We start from the raw sequence: 27,591 nt of genomic DNA, 5'->3' as shown, positions 1-27,591 counted from the left end.
TCGCCTCATACGACAAGGACAGTCGCCTTTAACGGCAGGCATGGGTTGTTGAAGACCTATTCTACCCCGGATCTTCAGGGTCCTGTTACATATGACCACTTTCCAAATGGCGTTGTGTGTTCATAGTATTTTATATGTATTCTACTTTGTCTATCCCTTCACATGGTGTTCTGTATATAGGTAAAGAAACAACGCATACCAGCATGGTATTTAACTTCTTCTTTTACATCGGTTTTATTGCCCTGTGACATGTGTTTATTACTTTCTGTTGCATCAAAGCTGAAAATACAATCAACGACTGTTATAATGAGTCTAAGGTCACAACAATTTGAGTACTTGTTCTTCGTATATCCTTCCCCACACAACGTTTAAGGGGCTGAAAATGTTGAATGTATCTCTTGACAAAAGGCTGATCAACTTATAGCGTATCATTGATACGATATTGAACTGTATCATTAAAAAGGAAAATATAATTTGTTCTCAAGATCTGCCCAAAACATGACATGACCTATACCAACCCCTTGGTCCATTCCCGGGGTTCTCGCGAGGTAACATTTTACCGACTTGCATTGCCTAGATCAAAGCTACAGCCAGTTTAATGGAAAAGAAGGGAAGTTTTTAGGGAAGTTTTTCAATGTTGAATTTCTCGCAAACCGTTTCGTAATCAATTGCACTGGCCACCATGTCGTTGATATCGTCAAACCAACATTGAGGCTGGTTTTATACTCGTTTTCTGAGAAGTATTCGAAATTACGTTGGCCTGTAGATCTTGTGTTCGACTCGTAGTTTCAAATTTGCATGGGCCTGCATGAAATTTATGTGTTGATTTATTTGTCACAATCAGCTGCAGTATTTTGAATCAGGGCCTAAAGAGCTTAGTTGGGTCGTGCAGCTTCTGCCTCATCTGTGGGTCCTGATGGGTGCCTGGCATTGTGTTTTTGTTTCAAACACTGATTATATGTCGTCCGTCAGACTGAGTAGCTCAGCAAATCAAATTGGCTTATCAAAATCAATGGCAGGTAATCTGAGATAGTGAGAACCATTGGAATGGATCCTTGGGTTAGTGTAGGGTTACCGAAATGCGAGGACTAGAGGTACAGAGGATGTGTTTGAAGCAGTGACAAAAACCTTTCTGTTCTCTAACTGACATCCCAGAACAAATCACCACAAACCCAACCCCCACACCTCCATCCTCCCATTATCACATGCGAGTCATTATCGGTTAGTGATCACCATGTCAATACTAAGGCTTTGTTTGAGGCACAGGAGAGCCAAAGAATAAATAACCACTTTGTTGTGACAGAACTTGGTTTCTAACCCCTAAATGACATTTGCTGGTTGGGAACAGTAAGTATGCTACTCAACCGCTGACTGGGACATCAAACTGATTACTTATAATATGAATATGTAAAAGGCATGAAATATTCGACGTATCCCTATCAGCGGGTGAGTAGTGTATGGTGACGCCGCTGGTTGGCACCAGGGTGGTTCAGTATCTCGCCCTCGTTGAAAGAGAGTGAAACAGTTCACAGGGTAAACCTCTGCCCTGATGGAGTAGTGGTGGCTGCGCGAGCATCACCTCAAGAACACGCAGCTGACTTCGCGTCATCGCTATGCCCGTATGGGAGATGTCAGTCAATTAGTGCATGTGTTTGGCAAACCTCATGACAACTTGACTATCTCCTTGTAGGTCAGACATCGCTATGCCCATATGGGAGATGTCAGTCAATTAGTGCATGTGTTTGGCAAACCTCATGACAACTTGACTATCTCCTGTAGGTCAGACAGAGAATGTAAGGAGTCCGTGAAAATGCTACTACATTTGAATAGATCTACAGGTAATAGTCTACATTTTATATTTGAGGATGCTCAAACGTGCTGTAACAGCATCCTGCACAATCCAATCGTGTGCTCAATTCGGAGAATATAAAGAATATCATCGTATCCACGTTGGTAGATAAACTCTAGGCCTGGACTGTAGCAAATTCTACACACATATCTATCAGAAGCTCACATACGTATCCTTGGAGTATGAAGAGGAAATGAAGTTTCTAATACAGTTGTCTCCCTTTACTGCCTGGTGATTTCAAAATCACTATCTGGCAGGGATCCGAACTTTTTGCGTTGCAATGTTACCATTTAAATCTACAAGATTCATTCTGCAGACAAACACAGTTGATAATGTATGAATGATGTTGCATCTACTCTTCTCAATGTTACTGTGGACTTATCTTTATACACTAGTGTCCTTGTGCCGTGTGATAAAGAGCGTACTTTGTCACCTATACGCCAACAACATTTCACAGGTGTGCCTTCTTCAACATCAACGTGTAGTTTTATTCTGTTTCTAGTATGTGCGCCTTGTCCAACAGCCAACAAGGTTTGTAGTCAAAGTAAAGAGAACCTCGAAGGGTGGGGCACCTTTAAGATGATGGTCCTGAACCAAAATGACTAGATTAAATAGGACCAATGAAACCAAAGAAGTGAAAATAATGTAAAAGGTATGGACGGAGGCATAGGAATGTGAGTGTGGAGCGTCAGGTGGAAGAAAAACAAGGATCTACTGGCCCATTATCCTAGAGATTTCTCCACTTCCCTAAGAAATGACACAGGCTCGTGACTTTTGAGCTCCCCTTGCTTTTGCCACAAACCTTGCTACCTGCAGGGCAGTCCCTATGGTTGTCTTGGCCTGGAACACATCCCCGTTAGCGGCTCCTCTGCCGTTAGCTGCTTTGTGTAACTGACGACTGGGCAGTGATTTGATTAATTCCTGACTGCTCTCCTCCCCGGGGTCTGCCAGTGTCAGGACAGTCAGACTCCCATCCACGGTACTGATAACAAGGCTGGAGCCGGTGTCATCCCCCACCATACACCTAACGTCAGCAGACGCCTTGAAATTGGCTACCATCTTGCAATCCGACACTCTGAACACTCTGATTGTTCTCCGTCCGGAATGGTAGTAGATGACGTGTTTATCATTCTTTGTGAACATGACTTTGATTGAAAACACTCCCTCTGCTACTTTTGGGATCATGGTTTTCACGGTCTTTCCTGTCCGCACTTCAATGAGCTGTAAACCTCCTCGGAGAGGAGCATACAGGCCAATCTTGCCGTTCTGAGTAGCACATCCGTTCCATCTGTTCACAGATCGAACCAGAGTCTTCTTCTTTAAGTCCAAGATGTTCCCCTTGTCAGGGTCAATCACTGCTATCTGGTTCTGATCATGGGGCATTGCCACTAGGTGGGAGTATTCAATGTAATTGTTATACTTCAACTGCAAATTGTACAGATGTGTTCCGGTTTTTGCATGGTACGCACCGACCACATCCCCACTCTTATCACTGGCTGGAACTGCTAGAAACAGCCCATCTTTAGTCAGGACGGGCTGTCTGTATTTCTTGACATTGTACTCGAACTTGTACACCTCCTCCGCCTCTGGGAGTGAGAAGCAAGAGCAAACTCCTTTTCCACCTGCGGATTTGGCAACTGCAATGACTCTCGTATCTTCCTCGTTCAGCTGTACCATCTGAACGTCGCCCAACTGAACCGTCTTAAAAGCCTTTTCCTTTTCAACATCCCAGAACACTAGGCTTCCTGATTCTGCAGAAATGATGTAGGCGCCATCTTCAGTACACACTGCATGAGTTACTATAGCACTTCTTGAATTGCTAGAAAATTCCTTTACCAGCCGACCAGTCTCAGTGCTCCACACTGCTACCAGATTTCGTGTGGTCGTCACACACATTCCAACCTTGGGACATAGATGTATTGTTTCAATGGGTTTTTCAAGCCGGTTGACGGGATGAACCTCTTCAAGGATCTTGTCGAAGTTCCATACCTTTATCGTTTTATCCATTGAAGATGAGATGACAACATTGCACCCAACATGAACAGCCGTCAAGGCTATGATTCGACCAAAATGAGCATCTAGGGTTTTCACCATGTTACCCTGTTTCACATCCCATACATAAAGGTTCTTCCGTACTCCAGCAACGACAAACTGGTTCCCTTTAGTGAACACGACCATGCTTGTAAGCTGGTTCTTGGTCGGAATGTTTCTTGTTCCTGCAGGCAGTTTGAGTTCCCGGACCTTGTCGGTTTTAAGATCCCATAGCTTGTATCCCAGAGCCGATGTTGCTATCAGGTAGTTTTCTTCTTCTGTGAGGGTTAGGGCAAACACCTGGTCTGAGTTTTCTCCAAGAGTCCGGTCATACTTCCACACACTTTCCTCACGTTTGTAAACAGCAACAGCATTGTCGCTGATCTCAATGCAAGTGTAAAGGATCTGCTTGTCCGCAGTTATGGCTATTGCACTATGAAACTCAAATGGATCAATGGACCTATCCTGAACCTCCAGAGCCATGTCATGATCGTCTTCTGTCCCACTTTTCAGAATCAAATAGTTCTTGTCATCATTGGCAAATATGACCTTAAGAAGCCGCATCTTTAACTCCGACTCAAACCGTCCAACAAGCTTTCCTTCAATGGTGTAGAGATGCCAATGTCTCTGAATCCAGATTGCAATGTGAGTATTTGACACGGTAGTGCCATCAACAGTTTGTGTGTTGTCAGTAGTGACTGGTGTGATGACGAAGAACTCGCCAGTTTTGATGGAACATACAACAACTTGGTTGTTATTCGTGTGGCTGACTGCATACTTGTCATTGGTGGATATAGATATTGAGGACATGATCCCAGAAATGCCAACAGCGATGTTCCGGAACACGACTCCAGTGGAAAGATCCCAGATGATAATTTTGTTGGAAGCTGTGACAAGATATTTTGCATCTGATGTGACGGCTACTCCATAAGGTGCAAAGGCGTGTCCTTCCAGTGAGTATTGTAAAGGGCCACTTGGCGTGTGGAGACAGTGAAACGTGGGGACTAGCGCGCAGTTGGGGAGTCCATCAGTGTCACACTGTTCAATCAGACTTCGGATCTTGGGGTTATGAGCGTAGTAAGGGAGGAGTCTCCCTGTAATCTGGGGACCCAACATGCTTGGGTAATGGTTCAAGATGGAGCTAGACAGTCGTATGGCGTCGGCGATGAGTTTGACGTCTTTGTCGTACACATGCTCCAGAAGGTCCTCGAAGTCTGCCAGAACGCTCTGAAGAGGCATGGAGCTCATTTTGGCGTGGAGCCAGTTGTAGTTGAACAGAACAGTTTCGTACAGATCATCATATCTGCAAATATAGTGCAAACAATACATTAGGCCACATATTCAATATTTTCCTTTTGAATTCTCATAACCGTGTATCTAAATTCCGTTGCAAAATAGATGTAATGCCATTTTAAAATCAATAAATATCTAATCATTTGTATTCCATCAGTGTCCACGTGTAAAGTGAGGATTTGCCATGACCAATGTTAATATATAACTTTTACAATCAGTAATAATTTTCTCTCATTTTACGGAAAAAAGAACCCCAAGACAAAATTGCCAGTTTGTGTGTAACCCAGAAGACACAACATAAATACAACAGTTACCAGAGTTCATTGGACATTTATTCAGTTATCTATATATATTTCAGTCCTAAAATACACATTTATCATGTGGAATAGGTGTCGGATATCGTATATACTGGTGGTTTTGAGTCACTGGGTATACTTCAGTGAAGCATTACCGTGGGTATTCTGGGTTAGAGTTGGTCCGCGGCATACTATGCTTATCTCAAGAGGCTAAGAGAAAGATCGGACGATGGGTCAGACAGACTAGGTTTATTACGTGCCGTACCCGGACGACGTGGTAGGTTGCTCATAATATCAATCACTGGTTTATCTGGTCGAGGCTGACTATTTACAGGTCACCATCCAAAAGCTGGAATATTGCTGCCAATGGCATTAAACAACAAACAATGGTATAGAGATCTCACGTTACAAGAAGCATCAGTAAAATGCTAAAAATATGCTCACGCACAAATGACAAATATTATGGCGAGAGATTTGTATACGTACACGTATATACTGTGTTTTCTTTTGCATATTTTATCATTTGGTTTATGTCTTTTTGTAACTCGGCTGATTGTGTGGGGTATAGGGAGGTGATCATGCTATCAACCACTGGGTTGTCAGGCAATGGATTATTACAGGGTGCTGTTGTACCAATGATTTTGCTAACAACGGCATAAAAGAACATTCACTCACACGTTTCCTTTTGTCATCTTACCTGTGAGACCTGATGAGATGGAAAGGCAGTTCATTAAGTTTTCTGAGATTATATCTTGTCACCTGCCCTTCCTTATTGTAGAACACCAGCGGCTGCACCGGAACTTTCCTGTCGCTCTCGCCTTTCGTTTCATCCAGGAAGAACCTCTGTCTCTGTAACTCGGAATACTCGTACGGCTTCGGGCGCCCCCCACCCCACGTCCCCAGGAAATAGTCCGCCATCTCGGAATGCATTGCACTTACAAAGTTGAGGTTCTTGAAATACCTCTCTCTCGCAGCGTCAATGAATTGGCGATGGTACCAAAATATAACATTGACACCATCGGCCTCCCGTTCGCTGAGATAGCCCGGCAGGTCGCCTCTGATACGGGTCCAGAGAAGAGGTGGTATGCGTCGTACTGGAGGAAGGTGGTACTGGTAGACGTCGTTGAGAACCTTGTCGTCCAGGGACAACATGTCCTCCAGTTCCGCCTCTGAGAGTCCACTCTTGGACGCCGTGATGTACCCTAGAGCGTGTGACACTAAGGTCTTTCCATGCTGGTTCTCAATCTTCTCGTACAGCTTCATGATGCTTTCGTGAATAGAACTACAGAGACTTGTAAGTTTTGGACTTGTGTAGCTCTTCCATCGGCAGATTTCATCAAACACAAGCTTGACGAACAGAGGTAGATTGCACTTTGTAATTGCCTCATTGACGATGCCCCACTGGCTCTCGGTGACGGTTCTGTTGATGGTTTTCAACCAAGCCTTCAGAATCGTGCTACTGAGATTCTCGCCCAGCGGCAGCACGGGCACAAAGTTGTCCTTGTCCTCAATGATGATCTTGAGGGTATCCAGGAGGTTGTAATAATTGGGAAGGGTGGAAACGATGATTTTGACATGAGGGGGGAGGAGTGCCGGCAACCAGGTCAGCGTGTGGGCGCCGTAGGACCCTGATAACTGGTCGAGCGAGTCGAGGAACAGGACAATAGGTTTGTTCTCTGGAGTCAAGGACAACAACTTCTTAAAGTGATGGCCAAGGGGAGCTAACTCTTCAGGGATTTCGTCCAGTGGTTCCCCGAGGAGGTAGGCGATCTGGTTACACAGGCTGCTGAGGAGGGGCATAATGGTGGAACTGCCGGGTGTGGTTCCAAGGAACCGGAGGATCATAATGGGGGACTTGTCTTCTGAGAACCAGGTCTTTACCTGCAACACAACTTGAGATATACTAAAGGACAAGAATATCAGGACTTACATTAGCGTGAATATTACGACGACGTTTCAACATGGATCCTTCATATTTGGTGTCCTATTGAATTATCTGGTCCAGGCTGGATTACTTACAGGCCACCGTCATATAGCTGGAATATTGCTGCGTGCGGCGTCAAACAACAAACGAACTTCTTATTCTTCTTGGGTTGTGATCTGGATTGTGATCGCAGAATCATCCTGCTCAACCTGAAGTACCTCAATGACTTTGTAAGTATATGGATGCTACTCTGTGTCGTCATGTAGCTGTAATTTTGCTTAGTGCGGCGTTAAACAATAAACAAACATCTTTGTGTACACCGCCTATACAGGAAAGTATGTCTACGGTCTACGAATCGAGTCACCTTAGGCCAATGAGCCACCAGTGATTGATCTCCTGAAAAAGGAAGTTTATTTACTTTAAACAATCCGGGGTCAACATCTTTCCTTTTTCAAATTATCATCCCAAAACATGGGTAAAAGTATTTCCCCCCATGTTTGAGACTGTTTAATCTATAGCGTACCTCAAAACAATTCAAATTGTTGGCTTGGCATGGCATAAGGACACTACACATAGCAGGGTCATGATAAGGATGTTCTGATTCTCCAAAATATCAATGCATCGATAATATTCGCAGACGATTCGATGCTCGATACACACTTAACTTTATTCTTTCGAATTTTAATCCTGTATTGATTCTTATTTTTGACCCCGTATCGTTTGACACAGGGAATATTTAAAACAACAATGTTTCATAAAAAAGGGTCCCACCTACAATTTAAAATTCTGTTCTAGTCTTTTTTTCTAAACGGTATTGACAATAAAATATTCATTGAAATCACGTATCGTATTGTGAACAAAGTATCGCGATACGTATCTATCGTACCGGGAGGGTGAGTTGGGTGTGAGGGTGATTGTCGTATCGTTAACACAGCTTAACCCCAATATGAAACATCCGGGGTAGAATAGGTCTTCAGCAACCCATGCTTGCCGTAACAGGCAACTTTGCTTGTCGAAAGAGGCGACTAACGGGGTCGAGCGGTCAGGCTCGCTGACTTGGTTGATGCATGGCATCGTAATCCAATTGTGTGGATCGATGTTCATAATTTCAATCACTAGATTGTCTAGTCCATACTCTATTATTTACATATATAGCTGGAATATTGCTGAGTGCGGCGTTAAATCACAAACAAACAGAAGATAAACAAAACAACGCCATATGAAATTCAAGTTCATCTTTTTTTAAATCCGTTTAAATAACGAGTAATCCATGCGAAATCTTTTAGTCAGCAATATTCAAGCTACATGAAGGTGGCCGGATCAGACAAACCGTTCAAACAACTCACCGACACCACAACGAATCAGTCGTCATGACAACAAGCAATAGAGTGCTGGGCACCTGCAAGCCTCGATCTGGACACCTACCTGGCTCGCCCCCTTCGCCATGAGGGAGGTCTTGCCACACCCACTCTCCCCGCACAGGACCAGGGGCATGTTGGACGGCCCGACGACGTACTGGTGAATCCGCTCCACGACTTCCTCCCGACCGCGGAACACCGTGCAGAACATCCGGCATGCATGCATGTGCTCGAAAACAGAACAAATGAATGTGAGCAGAACCTGGATATGTTGGATAGTTTGTTGCAGAAAAGACTAAAAACAATTTTGGCTCCGGTTTGATAGCTGGACATGCTAGATACCCTGGTGCCCGAGCCATTTCTGGTATTTAGTTGGTTTTGAACTAGTTTCCTTGATGTTTGGAGAATTTATGTGCATGTCTGATGGGATAAGTTTGTTACTTCCAATAAAAAGAAATATTCAAAGACAATTTACATGGACATGTCCTTCTTGTGGATCATTATACGAACTGTCAGGCAAAAAAAGTGTTTACACTTGAAAATTGGATTTAGTTATGAAAACGTTACTTGGCCCAAAACAGTCGCCGAAACACAGCACGGTTGAAGTCCAAAGTACAACTGTACCCGTATCAAATACATGATTATCGATTAACATAGCTATTTCTTGGTTGATTTACTTTCAGACGCAATCAAACATGGATATGTGTACACGTCTACGCCGGAATAACCAGTCTCGATTATACAACGAAGCATATTTCATTGAGTGTAAAAGGCAAAATAGTGGTGAAAATGATATCGATGGTAACCCATGGAATGAGTCCTAGTAAACCTTCGGCACGAGGGGCGAACCACAGGAGGTACCCGTCGCCCTTTCGGCATTTAGAGTTGAAACTTTGCTCTATACATATTCGGACTTTTGTCAATTTACATGTGACAACAAGAGGTGAGGTGAGGTGAAATGGGGTTTAACGTTGCGTCCAAGATTATTGCACTTATATAGCGACGTGCATGCACGTGTGTGTGTGTTTGTGGCTGCTTGTACTAGTCCGGACTGATGCCGATTTATAGTGCTAGCCCACTGAGATACCATGCCGCAGTTTAACATGAATACCCCACTCAGACACAGTTTACTAACTCCGAACCGACCAGTCCTTGTTTTAGCCCCTTAATGTCGAGCCCCAGACAGGGTAACAACACGTACCGACTATAAACGTCTTTTGGTATGACGCGGGCGGGGATCGAACCCCGGACCTTCCGCTCTCCGGGCGGACGCTCTACCAATAGGCCACGGAGGCGGTCTGTGACAACAAGAGTACCCTGGACCTGCCATACGATAGAATGGCTCTCTATCAATCTCACCTGTAACGATTCAGTGTAGATGACATCTCCAGCTAGCCTCTCATGCTTGGACATGGCATTGTCCACGAGTCGGATGATGTTCTGATAGAAATGATCAATAAACTGTTCAAAGTAGTCCTTGTGGGTTTCACTGTCGATCCCATCCTTCCCACTCCACTCCACTACGAAGCGGGCGATGTTGGACGCCGAGAGGACTTTGGGGATCTTCTCGTCCCGGAGGATCTTCAGGAACTTCTGGGCCTCGCCGTCAACGTTGCGGGAGGCAAAGTCGACGAACTTGCCGGCGATCCGGAGTAGGGTAGTGTTGATGTTGGAGATGTCGCGGACGTACGCGAGACAGTGTTCTTCTACGTCTCTTGCCTTTAGGATGCCCCGCTCGATCTCTCTCTCAGTCACTGGAACAGGGACAGGTTGCTGTTGTCAAGATTTAAGTCTGTCACAGTTGTCACCTTAGACATGACAGCTGGCATAAACTTCATTTTTTGGTGTGACGGATAGGCTATGCCCCTTTTGAAAATATATTTTATGTAGGCTTCAATAATTTCAATTTTCATGATACAAGACTTTGTACTTGGCCACAAGGTCCAAATACTGAATAAAGAAACTGATTGATTAGCATACACATGATAGCCAGCATACATACAGTAAAAATCGACATCAAATGCATAATACTATTCATATTTGTTAACAATGGAGTGACGAACTCCACGACGTTGATAATTATTGTCCTGTGCCCACTTGCACAAAGTGATCTTAGCGCTAAGAACTCCCCTACCTTAACATAGGCTTACAATAGTCGTAGCGCTACGATCGCTTTGTGCATGTGGGCCCTGGAGACATCGAAAAGGACGTCATTGTTAATCTGGAATCTTCTTTGCAAGCTATTCTTGCTTATCAATATATTTTTTGAATGTCATACGTTTATGTCATACGTATATGTCATGCGTTATGTGGTATATTATGAACTCTTGAGTATATTGTTTCTCAGGAGTGAGTCAGTGAGTGAGTTTGCTTTAACGCCGGTTTGTTTAGTATTCGAGTTATATCACGGCGTGTCAGCAGGATCCTTGAGAAAAGGTCGAAGTGATGCAAGTCTCAGACGTTTATCACTTCGGTGAAACCCACGAGCATGGGTTTGGAGTTGACAAACACACAAACAATCAAAATCAGGATGAATCAAGCTGGGATTCGAACCCACACACATCAGATCTTGCCATGGCCAAGGGACTTAACTCTGCGCAGCGATATTGATTGTGTGTTGAGAGTTACCGGACATGAAGTAGTTGTGCATCTGTTCCCGGTCAATCTTCTTGGTGATAAACAGCACCTGGGCTGCCTTCCTGATGATGCGTTGTAGTTTGCTGAACGTCTCCCACCACGTCGACTGATCCTGCTCCTGTAGTCGGGGATGTCGCTACACATAGAACACGTGGACGTTCATTTAGTCAATGTTATCCTGTATACAGTGACATCGGGTGTCCGGCCAGTACCGTTCAAAGTGGTGTCATATTTACCTTTCTAAAGGGCACTTCGTGGGACTGCTCACAATAGTAATTGTTCGGGGACTAACGGGACTAACGGGACTGACGAAAACTAACGGGACAGGAGGAAACTAGGGGAGACTAACGGGGTCTAGGTGGAGACTAGCGGCGATTAACGGGGTAATTGTTCGGGGACTAACGGGACTAACGAAACCTAACGGGAAAGGTGGGAATTAGGGGAGACTAACGGGGTCTACCGGAAAGTAACAGAGGCTAACGGGTCCTAGGTGGAGACTAGCGGATTTAGCGGACTCCAACGGGGACTAGCGGACCCTGACAATGTCAAGCGGATACCTACGTTCACGGAGACAAACGAAACTAGCGGAGAGTAACGGTATCTACCGAGGTTTCGGAGTGTTTGTTTGTGTGTTGTTTAACGCCGCACTCAACAATATTCCAGCTATATGACGGCGGTCTGTAAATAATGGAGTCTGGACCAAAGAATCCAGTGAATGACATCATGAGCATCGATTTCCGCAATTTAGTGAGTGAGTGAGTATGGTTTTATGTCGCTTTTAGCAATATTCCAGCAATATCACGCGGGAGACGGAATTTAGGATACGATTACATGCATCAACCATGTCAGCGAGCCTGGCCGCCCAATCCCGTTAGTCGCCTCTTACGACACGCATAATCGCATTTTACGGCAAGTATGGGTTGCTGAAGACCTATTCTACCCCGGATCTTCACGGGTGACCGGCATTCGTCACCACTCGCCCCTTTCCGTAACCTGCAAGAAGACTCGACCCCTATCGATGAATGCTATGTGCGAAAATACGACAAACCAATCAGAATGTGCGTATGATTTCAAGTTCTTTGTAATTGTCTTGCATCTAAAAATATACCCAAAACACAGTTACATGTGTTCAGTCATACTGTATAATTCCGCACGACCTGGTGTGCTTTAAATTGCATCTGAAATATATATAATATATGGGGAAAATGTGTGAACTATTACGCAACGAGTTGACAATTGTTTTAGGTATGCCCGTTGCGCTAAGACCGGTCCGGTCGCAAAAATGGCCACGAGACGGGCAAGAGTCGGTATTCGGCTTGTCGGAATAACACGAGTTGGTCACGAATGAGGTGACCGGGTTTACGGAGACCTTCGGAACAGGACTGCCAGGTCCTCACCAACAGATCCGTTGCCACATTTTAGAAAAAAGTATTGAATTAATATTTACATTAATATGTTTGGAAAAGTTTGTTTTTCTTCTGTAATAATAAATTACATTTACACAGACACATTCAACATTGATTCAAATAGGAAGGGAAGTAACTCTTTCTTGTAACATTGAGGTGTTTGCAAGGAACTGACTGGATACCTTGTTGTTGAAGTTTGTAAGGATGGAGCTGATTGGCTGAAGTATATACACGGGAGGCACGGAGTTCTCGTCCACCTTGTACCACGTGTCAAACAACTCCAGCTCGCTTTGCACGTTTTTTGCCACCTCCCGCAGCATGAGAAACTCGCTCGCCGGAATGTGAGTCGGCAAGGGGCGGTATCCATACTTCTGGCCCAGAAACACCTGCAGCATAAGAAACCCAGAATACATTTTATTGGCATTGACGTGATTTACTGAGTGTGTGTTTGTTGGCAAAACAAGAGGAAATAGGGTAAATAATTGATCTTTGACAGATAAACATGTGGTTGACAGCATGAGCATGTTTGTTTGTTGTTTAACACCGCACTCGGAAATATTCAAGCTGTATGACGGCTGTTTGTAACAAATCGAGTCTCAGCCAGACAATCAAGTGATTGACACCATGAGCATCGATCTACGCACGATACGATGACATACAGTAACGATGTCAGCGAGGCTGACCACCCGATCCCATTTGTCGCTTCTTACGACAAGCCTCTCAGGTCTCAGGAGATGTCTCAAAATGTCCGATTGGGAACATTTTTAGTATAGCCCTGGCAAAATGTATTTAGATACATGTATTAAACAATCATATACCGAAGTTGAATTAAGTTTATTCAACCATATGAAACATCAGAAAAAATGGGCGCATAGTCAGGATGGAATGCGAACATTAGTGACTTGTAGTGTAACCATAGAGTTCAAGATAATTTTTGTCATTAAACTAAATATCACGTGACTAATCACGGGTCCGGTTAGTCGTGTGGGTACCAGGGTCCTACTCTGTACCCACCAGACCCGGGTACCCGATCGCGAGTTACCCGTGCCAGCCCTAGTCAGTATACTGTGTCTGAGTGGGGTATTCATGTTAAACTGCAGCATGGTATATTAGTACAAGCAGCCACACGCACACACACCAGGAAGCTATGGACAATACGTCAACGTAAACACCAGGAAGCTTTGGACAATACGTCAACGTATACACCAGGACGCTAAGGACAATACGTCAACGTAAACACCAGGAAGCTATGGACAATACGTCAAAGTAAATACCAAGACGCTATGGACAATACGTCAGCGTAAACACCAAGACGCTATGGACAATACGTCAACGTAAACACCAAGACGCTATGGACAATACGTCAGCGTAAACACCAAGAAGCGGTGGACAATACGTCAAAGTAAACACCAGGAAGCTATGGACATTTCGTTTATGTAACCGATTTCTACTCAAACAGGAACATGTACATGAAAGCGCGATCGTTAACGTTAATATCAATGCGGCATTTCTGTTGGATGTTTGGTTGCCACCGACGCACGGGCGAGGAGACGAAGTCAAGCACAGTAATACAGTGTTCGTGACAAATGGACATCCATTCTGTCGGTCACAGATGCCATAGGTTGAGCTGTCATTGTGTCAGTTTCATTTATGTTCCGGACCTACGCATCGCACAGGGCTTGTAACAAAACAACCCGTGGGGAAGGCGCACAGTGTATCATTGCCCCTCGGAGTCAACAGCACAAGAGACCAGTTCGAACGTCGGACCACCAGTGGGGGATTAGAGTTAGCTGTTGTTGTTTAACGCGGCACTCAGCTATATGACGGCGGGCTGTAAATAATCGAGTCTGGACCAGACAATTCAACATGGATCCACACAATTGGGATACGATGACATGCATCAAAGAAGTCAGCGAGCCTGACCACCCGATCCCATTAGTCGCCTCTAACGACAAGCATAGTCGCCTCTTACGACAAGCATGGTTTGCCGAAGGCCTATTCTACCCCGGATCTTCACGGGTCTGCCGAGTTAGAAAAGGTCCACTGCAACCTCTGCATGTCATAAGAGGCAACATTATGGTAGCCAGAGACTGTGACGTAATTGATGGCATGTCACCGTATCCCAGTAGCGTGGATCACTGGATTGTCTTGTTCAAATCACCGTCATATGCCGGGACTACCCGTATTTAGGCCCATGCGGAATGACGCTCTGAGGCTTAAAAACTGAAAATATTTCCGTATTTACGCACATGGGCTTAAATTCGAATACTCATTTTGGTAAGAAAGCGTAGCTTCCGAAATTGAGCCCTGAGCTCAATTTCGCATAAAATATTGTAAATGAGAAAGTGCTATTTTCCGTACTTAGGGCCGGGGGCTTAAATACGGGAAGTCCCGGTGGCTGGAATACTGCTAAGTGCAGCGCTCAACATCAAATTAACAATGACTGTGACTGTTGATTGTGAAATCACATCCTCACAATTGTTTCTGATACAATCAGCCACTGGACCCCCTAGATTATTTACAGGCCATGTGCGATGCATGAATACGTTGTATGTCTGGCTGCGTCACTAAACAACATTCATTCACAGAGGAAACCATAAAACTGTTACACACAACGAGGGCCATGCTCTGTCTACACACATCCACAATGCCGACCGTAATCAAATAAAAATATGTCCCCTCATAAATAACCCTGGCCAAGACAAGCCTTCTCTTGTTTGTAAGTCCATATTCATATCATGAAAATTGTCAATCAATAATGCTGAAACAAGTATTCACTTCTGTTGGACTGTTTTAAGAGACTTTATCAAATACGGTTAATTGCCTTGCGGGAGAGCGAGATGTGATTGACAAATGATCGACCAACACTCTCCCACCCCCCGGAGATGCATCTAAGCATCTGCACGTTCGTTATTGCGGTCGACCAATCACTCTCTGGTCATGCTCCAATGGGTCTTCCCATGTACAGTTCGAATACCATTCACGGCTAGTTTACACACACTGAAGTCAAGTGAACTAACTTAAAAGTGTTGCTGCGCGTTTGATCACGTTTCACTAAAAGCCAATTTCGTTGTTCATAACAACTAATTACTTATTGATTTCCTAATAAGGGCAGTGGCAGAACGAACGCCCCATAAACTGATTGTAAGTTTTGTCCACTTGTGACTTTGGAGCACAATCAGGGAATAAACGTCTCATTAACGGAGCCGGCCTAGTAAGCCTCAAGGAACAATGAACTACCGTGTACCTGAAAGCTCTGTTTTGTTTGTTCACTCTGTGTGGAATTTTGACTGGTATAGATCAATTTAGACCGATATTTTAAGAGTTCGTGATCGCTTGTAATCCTATGTGGTTAGTGTTCGGCTTTATGTTTTGTCCCTCGTGGGATTCCGGTCAAGGAGCCCGTGTTCGTCGACTAAACTGATTACAATTTGTTACCTGGGTATTTGATAATCATATTGTGGGGCGGATTGTTCCCTGTCCTATTGACCACTGGTTTGTCTTTTCTCGTTCTCGTTCAAGACTATTGTTTTTTGTGTGTTTGTTTGTTGTTGTGCTATATGACGGCGGTCTGTAAATAAACGAGTCTGGACCAGACAATCAAGTGATTGACATCAAGAGCATCGAGAGCATTTAGATACGATGATATGCATCAACCAAGTCAGCGAGCCTGACCACCCGATCCTGTTAGTCGCCTCTGACGACAAGCATTGTCGTCTTTAACGGCAAGGATCGGTTGCTGAAAACCTATTCTAACCCGGATCTTCGCGGGTCGCAAGTATGTTGATATTGCTGGGATATTTCAGTTAACTTTAGAACTGATATAGATCATAATTTTTCTTTTTGTTTACAGGTAAAGAACGACTTGAATCCAGTTTGCCAGGACTGCTAATTAACCCGAGACAAGCCCCCCTTTAAAAGCGCCGGAAGATCATATTCGTCCCCCGTGCTTACCACGAAACTCGGGCCCATAGACAGTCTCTGGCAGTTGTCAATTTCTTGCATACACAGCTCGGTGGTCATGTGGTCATCTGTGGCCTCGTCACGGACACCCCATCTCATGTCCACCACCTGTAACACAAAACACATAAAAACTAGGTAACTAAAATAAATATAAAACGTCACCGCCGGAAAATACCAAACTCGATCATCCAAAGAAAAAGATTCCATTTTTTTAAAAGGTAAAATAGCCGTGACAGTTATATGAATGGATCACTGATATTCAAATCAGACATTCGCCGCATGATGCCCCCGGTTGGGCAGGGGTCTCACCAAAGTAGCTCCGTCACCTGGGGTTACCTGTTATCTCATCTTAAGTATTTGAAAGAAAGTGGCCTGTATAATAAATCTTAATTATGTCTGTGAATAATTAATTGCTTGTTTTTAAATTCGGTGTGGTGATTTTACCAACTGACATTATTGAAGGCTCTGTCCAGGGGGTTAAAGTACCGTAAAATGATAGCCCTCCTGTGTGAGACGTAATTCCTGTCATAATCGATGTAGCTATCACCAACCAGTCTTTTCAGCCAACTCATTGCTGAGTTGTTTTAATTATTGGCTAGCACTGTGTACAACTACAGTAGCTAAAGTGATGACGTAAATCCTGCTGGGGTATCGTGCAGGAAGCCGAAGTACCTATGTCCCCTATGATCCCCAGCGAGGTGGCCTAGCGTTGGTTACTGGTGGCCTCTATCACGTGTTTTAAACTGTATAAATGATATTGTCATGCCCAAATGTGTTGGATAAAATGTGTTTATAAATATAATTTTGCATTGATGACTCACTTGTAAAAAGATAAACTTGGTCTCGGCGCTATATGGCTGAAATAATTCTGATGCGACGTTAATTTTAACTCACTCACTTACTTTTACGTTTGAAGTGACTGGAAGCTATTCAAAGGTCGTATCCGCCTTTCATTGTTTAAGTCCTCACACACAACAAAAAATTAAAGTGATAACGAAAAGGACAAGCCAAAAGATCCATATGTGTCAAACTTGCAAGCATTTAAAGGTTAAGATCAGCGTTCATGCATATTAGAAAAACAACCACCGTCAGTTTGTATGTGTGTTTGTTGTTTAACGTCGCACTCAGCAATATTCCAGCTATATGACGGCGGTCTGTAAATAATCGAGTCTGGGCCAGACAATCCAGTAACTGACATCATGAGCATCGATCCATGTAATTCGTATGCGATGACATGCATCAACCAAGTCAGTGAGTCTGACCACCCGATCCCGTTAGTCGCCTCTCGCAACAAGCATAGTCGTCTATTATGGCAAGCAGGGTTGTTGAAGACCAATTCTACCCCGGATCTAGAAGGGCAACCACCATCAGTGGTATGGGAGTTACGACAGAGTACGACTGATTCATTATGTTACCTGTAGGGAAAGTCAAACTGTGTCATATCTGATTTTGACTTGTACTATATATTCCCGTGGTTGTTCAAGTGAACGCTTCTTGTTCCCTCGTGTGTGTTTGTGATGGCGGGAAACACATTTTGCGAACACCTGGTGTTCACTATTTTACAGTTATTCATAAACTCATGTTTCATGTACACCGGACACTGTTTATTCCAGTCATTTCTTGTGATAATGAAATAGGTTTCGTCACTCTTATTATAAGGCAAAGACTCGGCGTCAGTCGAGAGAACACTACCGATAACGTTAAAGACATTCTAAATGATTTCTATAATTTGGCAATTCAAAAACGCAAAAACAAAAATTACGATTTATTGATATTAGAGCAGCGATCAACGCCATTAGGTGACGGTGAAACACAATCTAAAAGGTCAACCCGTTGTAGCTTTACGATACCAATTTAGTGGGGGACAAGAGGCTACCCCGAATACCTACCAGACACCCAACATAATGCACATTCCAGTGCCTTTGTGTATGTCAACCACACTAAGTCCAAGGTATTCTGATAAGTAACCGTTGATCTTTATAAATATACTTTGGTAAAATGCCGAGGATTAAAACAACACATACAGGTTTTTAGTTTTAATCACCACGACAAGGAGAGGTGGCGCCCAGCATACAAACAGATTAAGTCAAATATTTCCGCAGTTAGCATTAACCGTTAGATAACGGGTATTTGTCTTGACAGGCGTAGCGAAGACAGGTGTTACGGGGAAATCACCTGGAATTAACTTGGAGTGACACACCCCAGATATGAAGTGGAAGCTACTTACAAAATATCACCAAATGTTTCAAGATCATTCAGAATTAGGGAATGAGTGTGTTTGACGCAATATTGAATCAATGTTTCGGCAGCCTTTAAATGATCGAATCTTGGCCAGGTAAAACAGTGGTGCCTTAGGTTTGGTGCCTCCCAATCTGTTGACTGACATTAGGAGAGTACCCGGGTTTGCTAGCAGGAATACAGCCCTTCTGACAATCTGGGTAATGCAGAAGGCTGCAGTGTCGGGGAGTCTTCAAATTCTCCGAAAGGTTCTGAGTGGGTTAGACCAGGCAGCGCTTCCTGGGAGAAGTCCCATTCGCTGTCTGGGCTGCGTGTAGAGGGGGCAAGGGCCCTGAGCTGATGATGAGCCTTACCAGCCTGGCTGTGCCAGGATCACCAAAACCCTCTGTGCTGCATTTATTTATTTTCATGATAATAATCATAATCATAATCATTATAATAATTCCCCATTACGCTCGTGACTAAGATAGTGCGTCTTAGGGGCGGGAGAGGTGTGTGTGTGTGTGTGTGTGTGTGTGTGTGTGTGTGTAAATATTCGTGTGTATTTGAATATGCATGTATAAGTAGCTGTCTGAAACGTGAAAAATTGCATTAATTAAAAAAACGCTCACCCCCGGCTTACACTTTAATGTATTAACTGACACAAAACGTAACCTAGTCAACCTTGTCAGAACGATTCGTTTATAAACTGACAGCGGACATGTGATGTCGAGACACGTGACTGAAACAGACATAAATGGCATGCCAATAGGCTATTAAGGAATAACAGAAATGCTTACGTGAGAAACTGACAGATCGAAACAAAACACACAACAGTAACAAGAGAAGTTTCAAACTCGATACAAACAATTTAATGTTTTAAACAAGATGGTTAGTTCGACCAAGCTGAGAGCTCTCGTCACGCGAACGAAAGGAGATAAGAAACTGCCTAGGTGCATTTCAAAGGGAGGTAATGAGCACATTAATTGCCAATTTAGTTATTCATTGGTTGGTTCCGGTTCTCAAAGCGTTCTTGACAAGTGCGATAAATGCAGGGTTTACCAAGTCTTTGTTGGGTGCACACTGACGTGTTTGATGTATGCATATACGAGGCAAGGGAACACAGGTTTTGTCGTCATAATGTGGCTTCAGTTTAACTGGTACAATGTGTGAAGCCCATTTCTGGTGTCCCCCGCCGTGATATTGCTGGAATATTGCTAAAAGCGGCGTAAAACCATACTCACACTCACTCACTCACTCAGTTTAACTGGCCAGAATAGCCCACGGGGATTGTTTGTTTGTTTGTTTTTTGCTTAACGCCGCACTCGGCAATATTACAACTTTATGACAGCGGTCTGTAAATAATCGAGTCTGGACCAGACAACCCAGTGATTGAAATCATGAGCATCGAGCCACTCAATTGGGATACGATGACATGCATCAACCAAGTCAGCGAGCCTGACCACCCGATCCCGTTAGTCGCCTCCCCCAACAAGCATAGTCGCCATAGTCGCAACCCATGCTTGCCAAAGACCAATTCTACCCCGGATTTTCACGGGGCCCCCGGGCAATGGATCTATTATGTAAGTAATTATGGTGTATTCTGTCGTCAGTGATATCGTGGATGTTCATCTAAGAGTTTAACGATCTGTTTGATTTACTTTGAACATTTCTTTATGTGTCATTAATATTATATGCACGAGCTACCGGGACACGACTGCCCACTCGCCAAAGACGCTGGTGTCCGCTGTGCAGAGTTGCGCCCCCTGCGTGCTGGAATCGTGTGATAGTGTGTTCGAATTCAAGCTTATTATGCGTCTTGGTGTTTAGGTACCACTAGTACTTTGAACATTGCTCACATGTCAAGCTGAAAAGCCTTGATATAACAACTACATTCTAAACCGGGGTTTACAGAAACTCACTTACACTTAAACATAAGTATATTCTCTCCAGCAATGCCTGTGGCTCAAAAAAAATAAAATTATTACGGTTTCAAATCTTTCTCTTCTCACAACAAGCAAACTCACGCAACAATTGGTACACGTGTACAAAGTAACACATACGCGAGGTAAGTGTATGGGGATCAAATTAAAAACAACCTTAGCGCTACAACTGTCGTAAGTCTGTGCTAAGGTATCGGTGTTACGGTCACCTCAGTGCTAAGATCGCTTTGTACCACGGCACCGAGGTGTATATACAAAGTGTGGCTTGCTGATTGTGTGACGGATATACCACCATGGCAATATCCTGTATATAACCGCCTACACTTACAGACAAGTACCCACGTGAAGATCCGGGGTAGAATAGGTCTTCAGCAACACATGCTTTTCATCAAAGGCGATTAACGGGATCGGGAGGTCAGGCTGGCTGATGTGGTTGATGCACGTCATCGTATCAAGTTGCGTTGATCGATGCTCATGATCACAATCACTGGATTGTCTGGTTGGGACTCGTTAATGTGTTTACCGCCATTAGCTGTAATATTGCTGAGTGTGACGTTAAACAACAAACATACAAACATACAAACATACAAACCAAGAAGAGGCATGTACACGCACACATCGAATAACACACAGTTAAAGGAAGAAGTTAAATAAAAATAATTCTATAAAGGAATCTTCAGGAACTTTCACTTTTCCTATTTTCAGGCTCGCGATGAGAGGATGATAAGTGAGTGAGTGAGTTGGGTTTAACGCCGCTTTTAACAGTATTCCAGTTATATCGCGGCGTGTCAGCTTAATGTGGGAGGAAAGCCCGAAGTGATGCAGGTCTCAGACGTTTACCACTTAGGTGAAACCCATGAGCACGGGCATGGTGCTGACAAACCTAGAAACAAGAGGGTGATGAGAATGGAAGGGAATGATTGGTTTATTAAATATATGCTTAAATACATTTGAACCTCATTTCTTGACCTATTTAAACCGGAACCACGTATTCCTGACGAATACCAAAAGGAACGCTAACACAGCGACATTACTTAGTAAGCATGGTTAGTTTATCCGGAAACTCGGTAATCCGGACATTGTCAATCCGGGCAATTCACATGTAACACTACCGTCTGGATGAATGGGGTTCCACTTTACGTTTACATATACAGGGATACACAACGCTGATGCAGTTTGTCTTCTGTTTGAAAGTGATGTCTCTACAAATGCGTAAACATTTACAGTTTAGTGCGGCGTAAACCATCACTCACTCATCCCAGTTTGTTCTGGCGCAACTGCCTCCGTGGTCTAGTGGTAGAGCGGGGAGCGAAAAGTCCGGGGTCGATCCACGGCCGCGTCATACAAAAAGCCGTTAAAAGACGGTACTTGTTACCCTGCCTGGCGCTCGGCATTGAGTGGCTAAAACAAGGAGTGGTCGGCTCGGAGTTAATGTACTGTGTCTGAGTGGGTTATTCATGGTAAACTACGGCATAGTATCCGAATGGGCTAGCACTATAAATCGGCATCAGTCCGTTGCTATATAAGTGCACGTTGCTATATAAGTGCACGTTGCTATATAAGTGCACGTTGCTATATAAGTGCACGTTGCTATATAAGTGCAATCATCTTGGACGCTACGTTAAACCCTATTTCACCACTCCTCACCTCACCTCCCCTCTTGCTGACCATCCGACTGACCATACTACCGCGACTTGTTTATCATTAGGCATACATCTGTATGCCCGAACGACATTTGCACTGGCTATACGATATATGTACATTTACAAGACCGGCAGTTCGCAGGGGGCCGTCGTTAGTGACATATCAATAATCGATAACGTTTAGTGAGTTCAGTTACGTTTCGAGTACTTAGTAACCAGCTATTCCCCCCATGATTTCCATAATTGATTCTGCCATGATGTCGAGTCTATATGAAGATGGAGACTGTGGCCAAGTCCACCTGTCAAGCTGTCACGATAGGAATGAATTATCTCGTGTGTCGGAGAATGGGTAAATACCGCACCGTGGTCACTGCCGTCAAGTGAACAAACGTGAGTTCTGGTTGACCTTAACGATCGAGTGGATGCACCTAGGATTATGTTATTACTCATAACGACCAACAAGGGGGTATTATTAATGATATTGCGTGATTCTCGTGTGTAATTGGCCATATATAATGTTATGAGCATTGCCGAAGAAAGCGACGGAGAGTGAGTGAGTGAGACGTCACTCGCGCACTTTAACATCATGGGAGACGACGCTCGCACACTTTAACATCATAAGAAACGACGCTCGCACCCTTTTAACATCACGAGGGACGTCGATCGCACACTTTAACATCATGGGAGACGACGCTCGCACACTTTAACATCACGAGGGACGACGCTCGCACACTTAAACATCACGAGGGACGACGCTCGCACACTTTAAAATCACGAGGGACGACGCTCGCACACTTTAACATCACGAGGGACGACGCTCGCACACTTTAACATCACGAGGGACGTCACTCGCACACTTTAACATCACGAGGGACGACACTCGCACACTTTAACATCACGAGGGACGTCACTCGCACACTTTAACATCACGAGGGACGACACTCGCACACTTTAACATCACGAGGGACGTCGCTCGCACACTTTAAAATCACGAGGGACGACGCTCGCACACTTTAATATCACGAGGGACGTCGATCGCACACTTTAAAATCACGAGAGACGTCGATCGCACACTTTAACATCACGAGGGACGACGCTCGCACACTTTAATATCACGAGGGATTTCGATCGCACACTTTAAAATCACGAGAGACGTCGATCGCACACTTTAACATCACGAGGGACGACGCTCGCACACTTTAATATCACGAGGGACGTCGATCGCACACTTTAACATCACGAGGGACGACGCTCGCACACTTTAATATCACGAGGGACGTCGATCGCACACTTTAAAATCACGAGGGACGGCGCTCGCACACCTTAACATCACGAGGGACGACGCTCGCACACTTTAACATCACGAGGGACGACGCTCGCACACTTTAACATCACGAGGGACGTCGCTCGCACACTTTAACATCACGAGGGACGACGCTCGCACACTTTAATATCACGAGGGACGTCGCTCGCACACTTTAATATCACGAGGGATTTCGATCGCACACTTTAATATCACGAGGGATTTCGATCGCACACTTTAACATCACGAGGGACGTCGCTCGCACACTTTAATATCACGGGGGATTTCGATCGCACACTTTAAAATCACGAGGGACGTCGATCGCACACTTTAATATCACTAGGGATTTCGATCGCACACTTTAATATCAGGAGGGACGTCGATCGCGCGATTTAACATCACGAGGTACGACGCTCGCACATTTTAACATAGAATCACATCAGGCATAGCCCGCATATGCGTGTATACATGAAAATCGTGTTCCAACCGTGAAGTATTGATGATGGATGGTGTTATGTCATCAGTCGTTATTAATAACAGACCGTCAAGTAGACGGCATCTTCATCAGTCAGATACAGCAACAATCACGGGTGTGTTTTTTACTATTCTGCATATTTTGTGGGGAGGGGGACAAGGGTTAAGGTACCCTCTGTGTTAACGCGTAGGGCGAGAGGACATTAACTAACATAGAGGGTACATGAACCCGCGTCCCCCCAGATACCGGTGGGCAACGAAATTATCATACTACACACCTAATTATATTGCAGGTTTGTCTTATACCTGCATGCTTTGGTCCGAATCGGTAAGAATACCACAGTTAGACATTTTGACCCGTGAAAATCCGGGAAAGAATAGGTCTTCAGCAACCCTTGCTTACCGTAAAAGGCGACTATGCTTGTCGTAAGAAGTGACTAACGGGATCGGGTGTCAGACTCGCTGACTTGGTTGATGCATGTCAACGTTTCCCCATCGCGTGGATAGATGCTGATGATGTCAATCACTGGATTGTCTGGTCCAGACTCGATTATTTACAGACCGCCGTCATATAGCTGGAATATTGCTGAGTTCGGCGTTAAACATCAAACAAACAAACAAGTTATGCATTTATCCACTCCGTCCATGTTTCACATTCATTGAAGCAGCGGACGACAGTTACCAAGCTTATCCCTCTAATCAGTCGGTAAAATATCGCGAGTATCCGCAGAATGGCGTTTTATATCATTATATCAACATACAAGATTAAAGTCTGGTATGTTGCAAATATAGTTAGGCTTTTCGACCGAGGAGGATAAGAAGATGTGAAACGTACCTGACATATTAGCAAATTAACAGAATGGGTCTCAGACACTTAGAATCCGATATATTTGTGTATGGCAGGATATCAATCACTGGTTTGCCTGGTCCAAAACTGGATTATTTACGGGGCGCCATCATACAGATGGAAAACAGGATTCTATGTATAGGAATTCCATAAAAGACACTCACACAGAAGACTGCCATGCCACCAAGTCATTGATTTACTGTTTTCATTTACCGTTACTCATGGAACGGAACGACAGTTTACACTTGATTTGAGTTAAACACATTCTAGACTTAACACATCCTTCACGTGTTTATTTTTGTGCATGAGTGAGCAACATAATCAAAGCAAATGGTGCCACAAACAATCTGTGATTAAATGGTTTCCTACAGTTTTTGATGATTAAGGTGTGATTAATAGCTTCCATTAACGAGAATCATTTTGTAGTTTATTGCTTCATGGTAATATCTATTTTTTATTAAACAGTGTTTAATCAGAAATGAATAAGGTTTCATTGTGGAAAACATATTTGAGCTAAATCCCTTTGGTGAAATGTTGTTATTATTGGAAATGGTTCAAATCATTAACTTGGCATTTGACTTGCCTTGCTGAGTTTGGAAACAATAATGGTTTATGATAACACTGAATGCGAGCATGCACTTTTATTTAATGCTATACATTATTATATGTTATAAGCCCCGTGGGGATTACGGGTATTTTATCCTGCATTTCTCTATAATTATCGATCGTTTTAGAAGTCTCTCCAAGTGAAGTGGTTCAGGATTCACAAAGTCGTATTTAATGGCGTTTGACTTGTACTAGTATATCTGACGTGAGACTGGAATAAATTATCTGTCTGCCTGTCGTAAGTGCATGGGTCCTGTAGGGTGGTCAAAAGAGGCTCATTATATCAATCACTGGATTGTCTATCCAGCGTCGATTATTTACAGTCCGATGTCATATATACTGAAGAGCAAAAGAAACTATACTTCTCAGTTGATTTTATCCTATGTTTGATTATCAAATGAAATGTTCTTAAGTTAGTGATATTTGTCCAACAAAGGAACTGTACTGGCGCTAAGTCTGCACTCAAAGAACGCTTCCCCATGGTTGAAATTTTTAATATAATTATATCTAAAACTTTTAATAATTAAAACAAAATGGCAGAATTAGAAGAAAAATACTATGTGTGTGTCTATTTCCGGGATTTTATCGAGTATTTGCATCTTGGAAATTCATCTCGAGACCCGAAAGCGTTAGCGTGAAGGGGCTCGAATGAAAATTTCCAAGATGCAAATACTCGATAAAATCCCGGAAATAGACACACGCATAGTATTTATTGATGTTGTAAACCTATTGTTTAATTAGTATGTTAATACCATATTAATTAGTATGCAAAAAACGCTGAGTAATTATGTATTCCTACACAGTGATTCGGTCGCTTGCTTCAGGGAATGCAAATCATATTTTCACCCTTTGACATTTGGTCATGTGACCCAAATTAGCCAATCACAACACAGAACACACTTTCTGTAGGTTTACAATACACAACAGCTGATGGGTATCTTGGACGTCTTATCTTTGAAAATCATTATATGTGCACAAATGTACACATTTTAAACATGGAAGGGATCATGTGGTTGCAAATTCATTTCTTAGCCCTGTCTTCAATCACGGAACTAATATATATATATATGTTTACACACAATTAGACAGTCACATATTTCATTTTACAAACCGTTGCAGAACTGAGTTATGGTTAACTTTGACCGACCAATAAAATGACGAACGAAGAACTCCGCATTAGCCAATCAAAAATCGGCTTTCTCAAGCTATACGGCACAGTTTCAATATGGCGAATTTTGGAACTGAAAACAAAAGACAACTCTTGTATGGTACATTATAGCAAGGAGACTCCCTGGTCATAACCGAGGCTCGTTATTCAGATGAACAATAACAATACTATACAACCGAGGTAGGTATTCCTGTATCCGACGATGCTTCAGCTATAGGTTAATCCGATTTCCATACATTTAGTAGTAGTAACACGGGGGTACCGTTATTTTTATTTGTTTGTTTGTTTGATGTTTCATCCGCACTCAGCAATATTCCAGCTATATGACGGCGGTCTGTAAATAATCGAGTCTGGACAGACAATCCAGCGATTGACGTCATGAGCATCGACCTATCCAATCGGGATACGATGACATGCCTCAACCAATCAGCGAGCCTGACCACCCGATCCCGTTAGTCGTCTATAACGATAAGCATGGGTAGCTGAAGACCTATTCTACCCGGTATCTTCACGAAAAAACAACAACATAAAACAAATGTTAACTCGTGTGCAAGGACATGGCACAAACACATAGAATCTGATAATGAAGGTATGTTTGGGATTCGAACACAGTTTAAGTTAGAGCAAATAGTT

General features: G+C 43.6%; 1 protein-coding gene across 1 annotated transcript in view; it reads right to left on the bottom strand.

Annotated features, from left to right (window-relative positions):
• Positions 1-233: 233 nt before the first annotated feature.
• The window catches only part of LOC139470252 (NACHT and WD repeat domain-containing protein 2-like), a 52,736-nt gene continuing 25,378 nt past the window's right edge, over positions 234-27,591 (bottom strand). Inside the window, exons 3-9 of the mRNA XM_071252596.1 lie at positions 16,749-16,865; positions 12,977-13,180; positions 11,380-11,524; positions 10,111-10,505; positions 8,819-8,980; positions 6,167-7,350; positions 234-5,183 (exon numbers count right to left, since the gene is read on the bottom strand). Coding sequence (XP_071108697.1) covers positions 2,597-5,183; positions 6,167-7,350; positions 8,819-8,980; positions 10,111-10,505; positions 11,380-11,524; positions 12,977-13,180; positions 16,749-16,865 — 4,794 coding nt within the window. The 3' untranslated portion in view covers positions 234-2,596. The remainder of the gene's footprint in view (positions 5,184-6,166; positions 7,351-8,818; positions 8,981-10,110; positions 10,506-11,379; positions 11,525-12,976; positions 13,181-16,748; positions 16,866-27,591) is intronic.

This window comes from Haliotis cracherodii, unplaced genomic scaffold (assembly GCF_022045235.1).
Source record: "Haliotis cracherodii isolate W230 unplaced genomic scaffold, xgHalCrac1.p SCAF_20, whole genome shotgun sequence".
NCBI lineage: Eukaryota > Metazoa > Mollusca > Gastropoda > Lepetellida > Haliotidae > Haliotis > Haliotis cracherodii.
The sequence above is the reverse complement of the archived record's forward strand: the minus strand, read 5'-3'. Positions and strand labels throughout refer to the sequence as shown.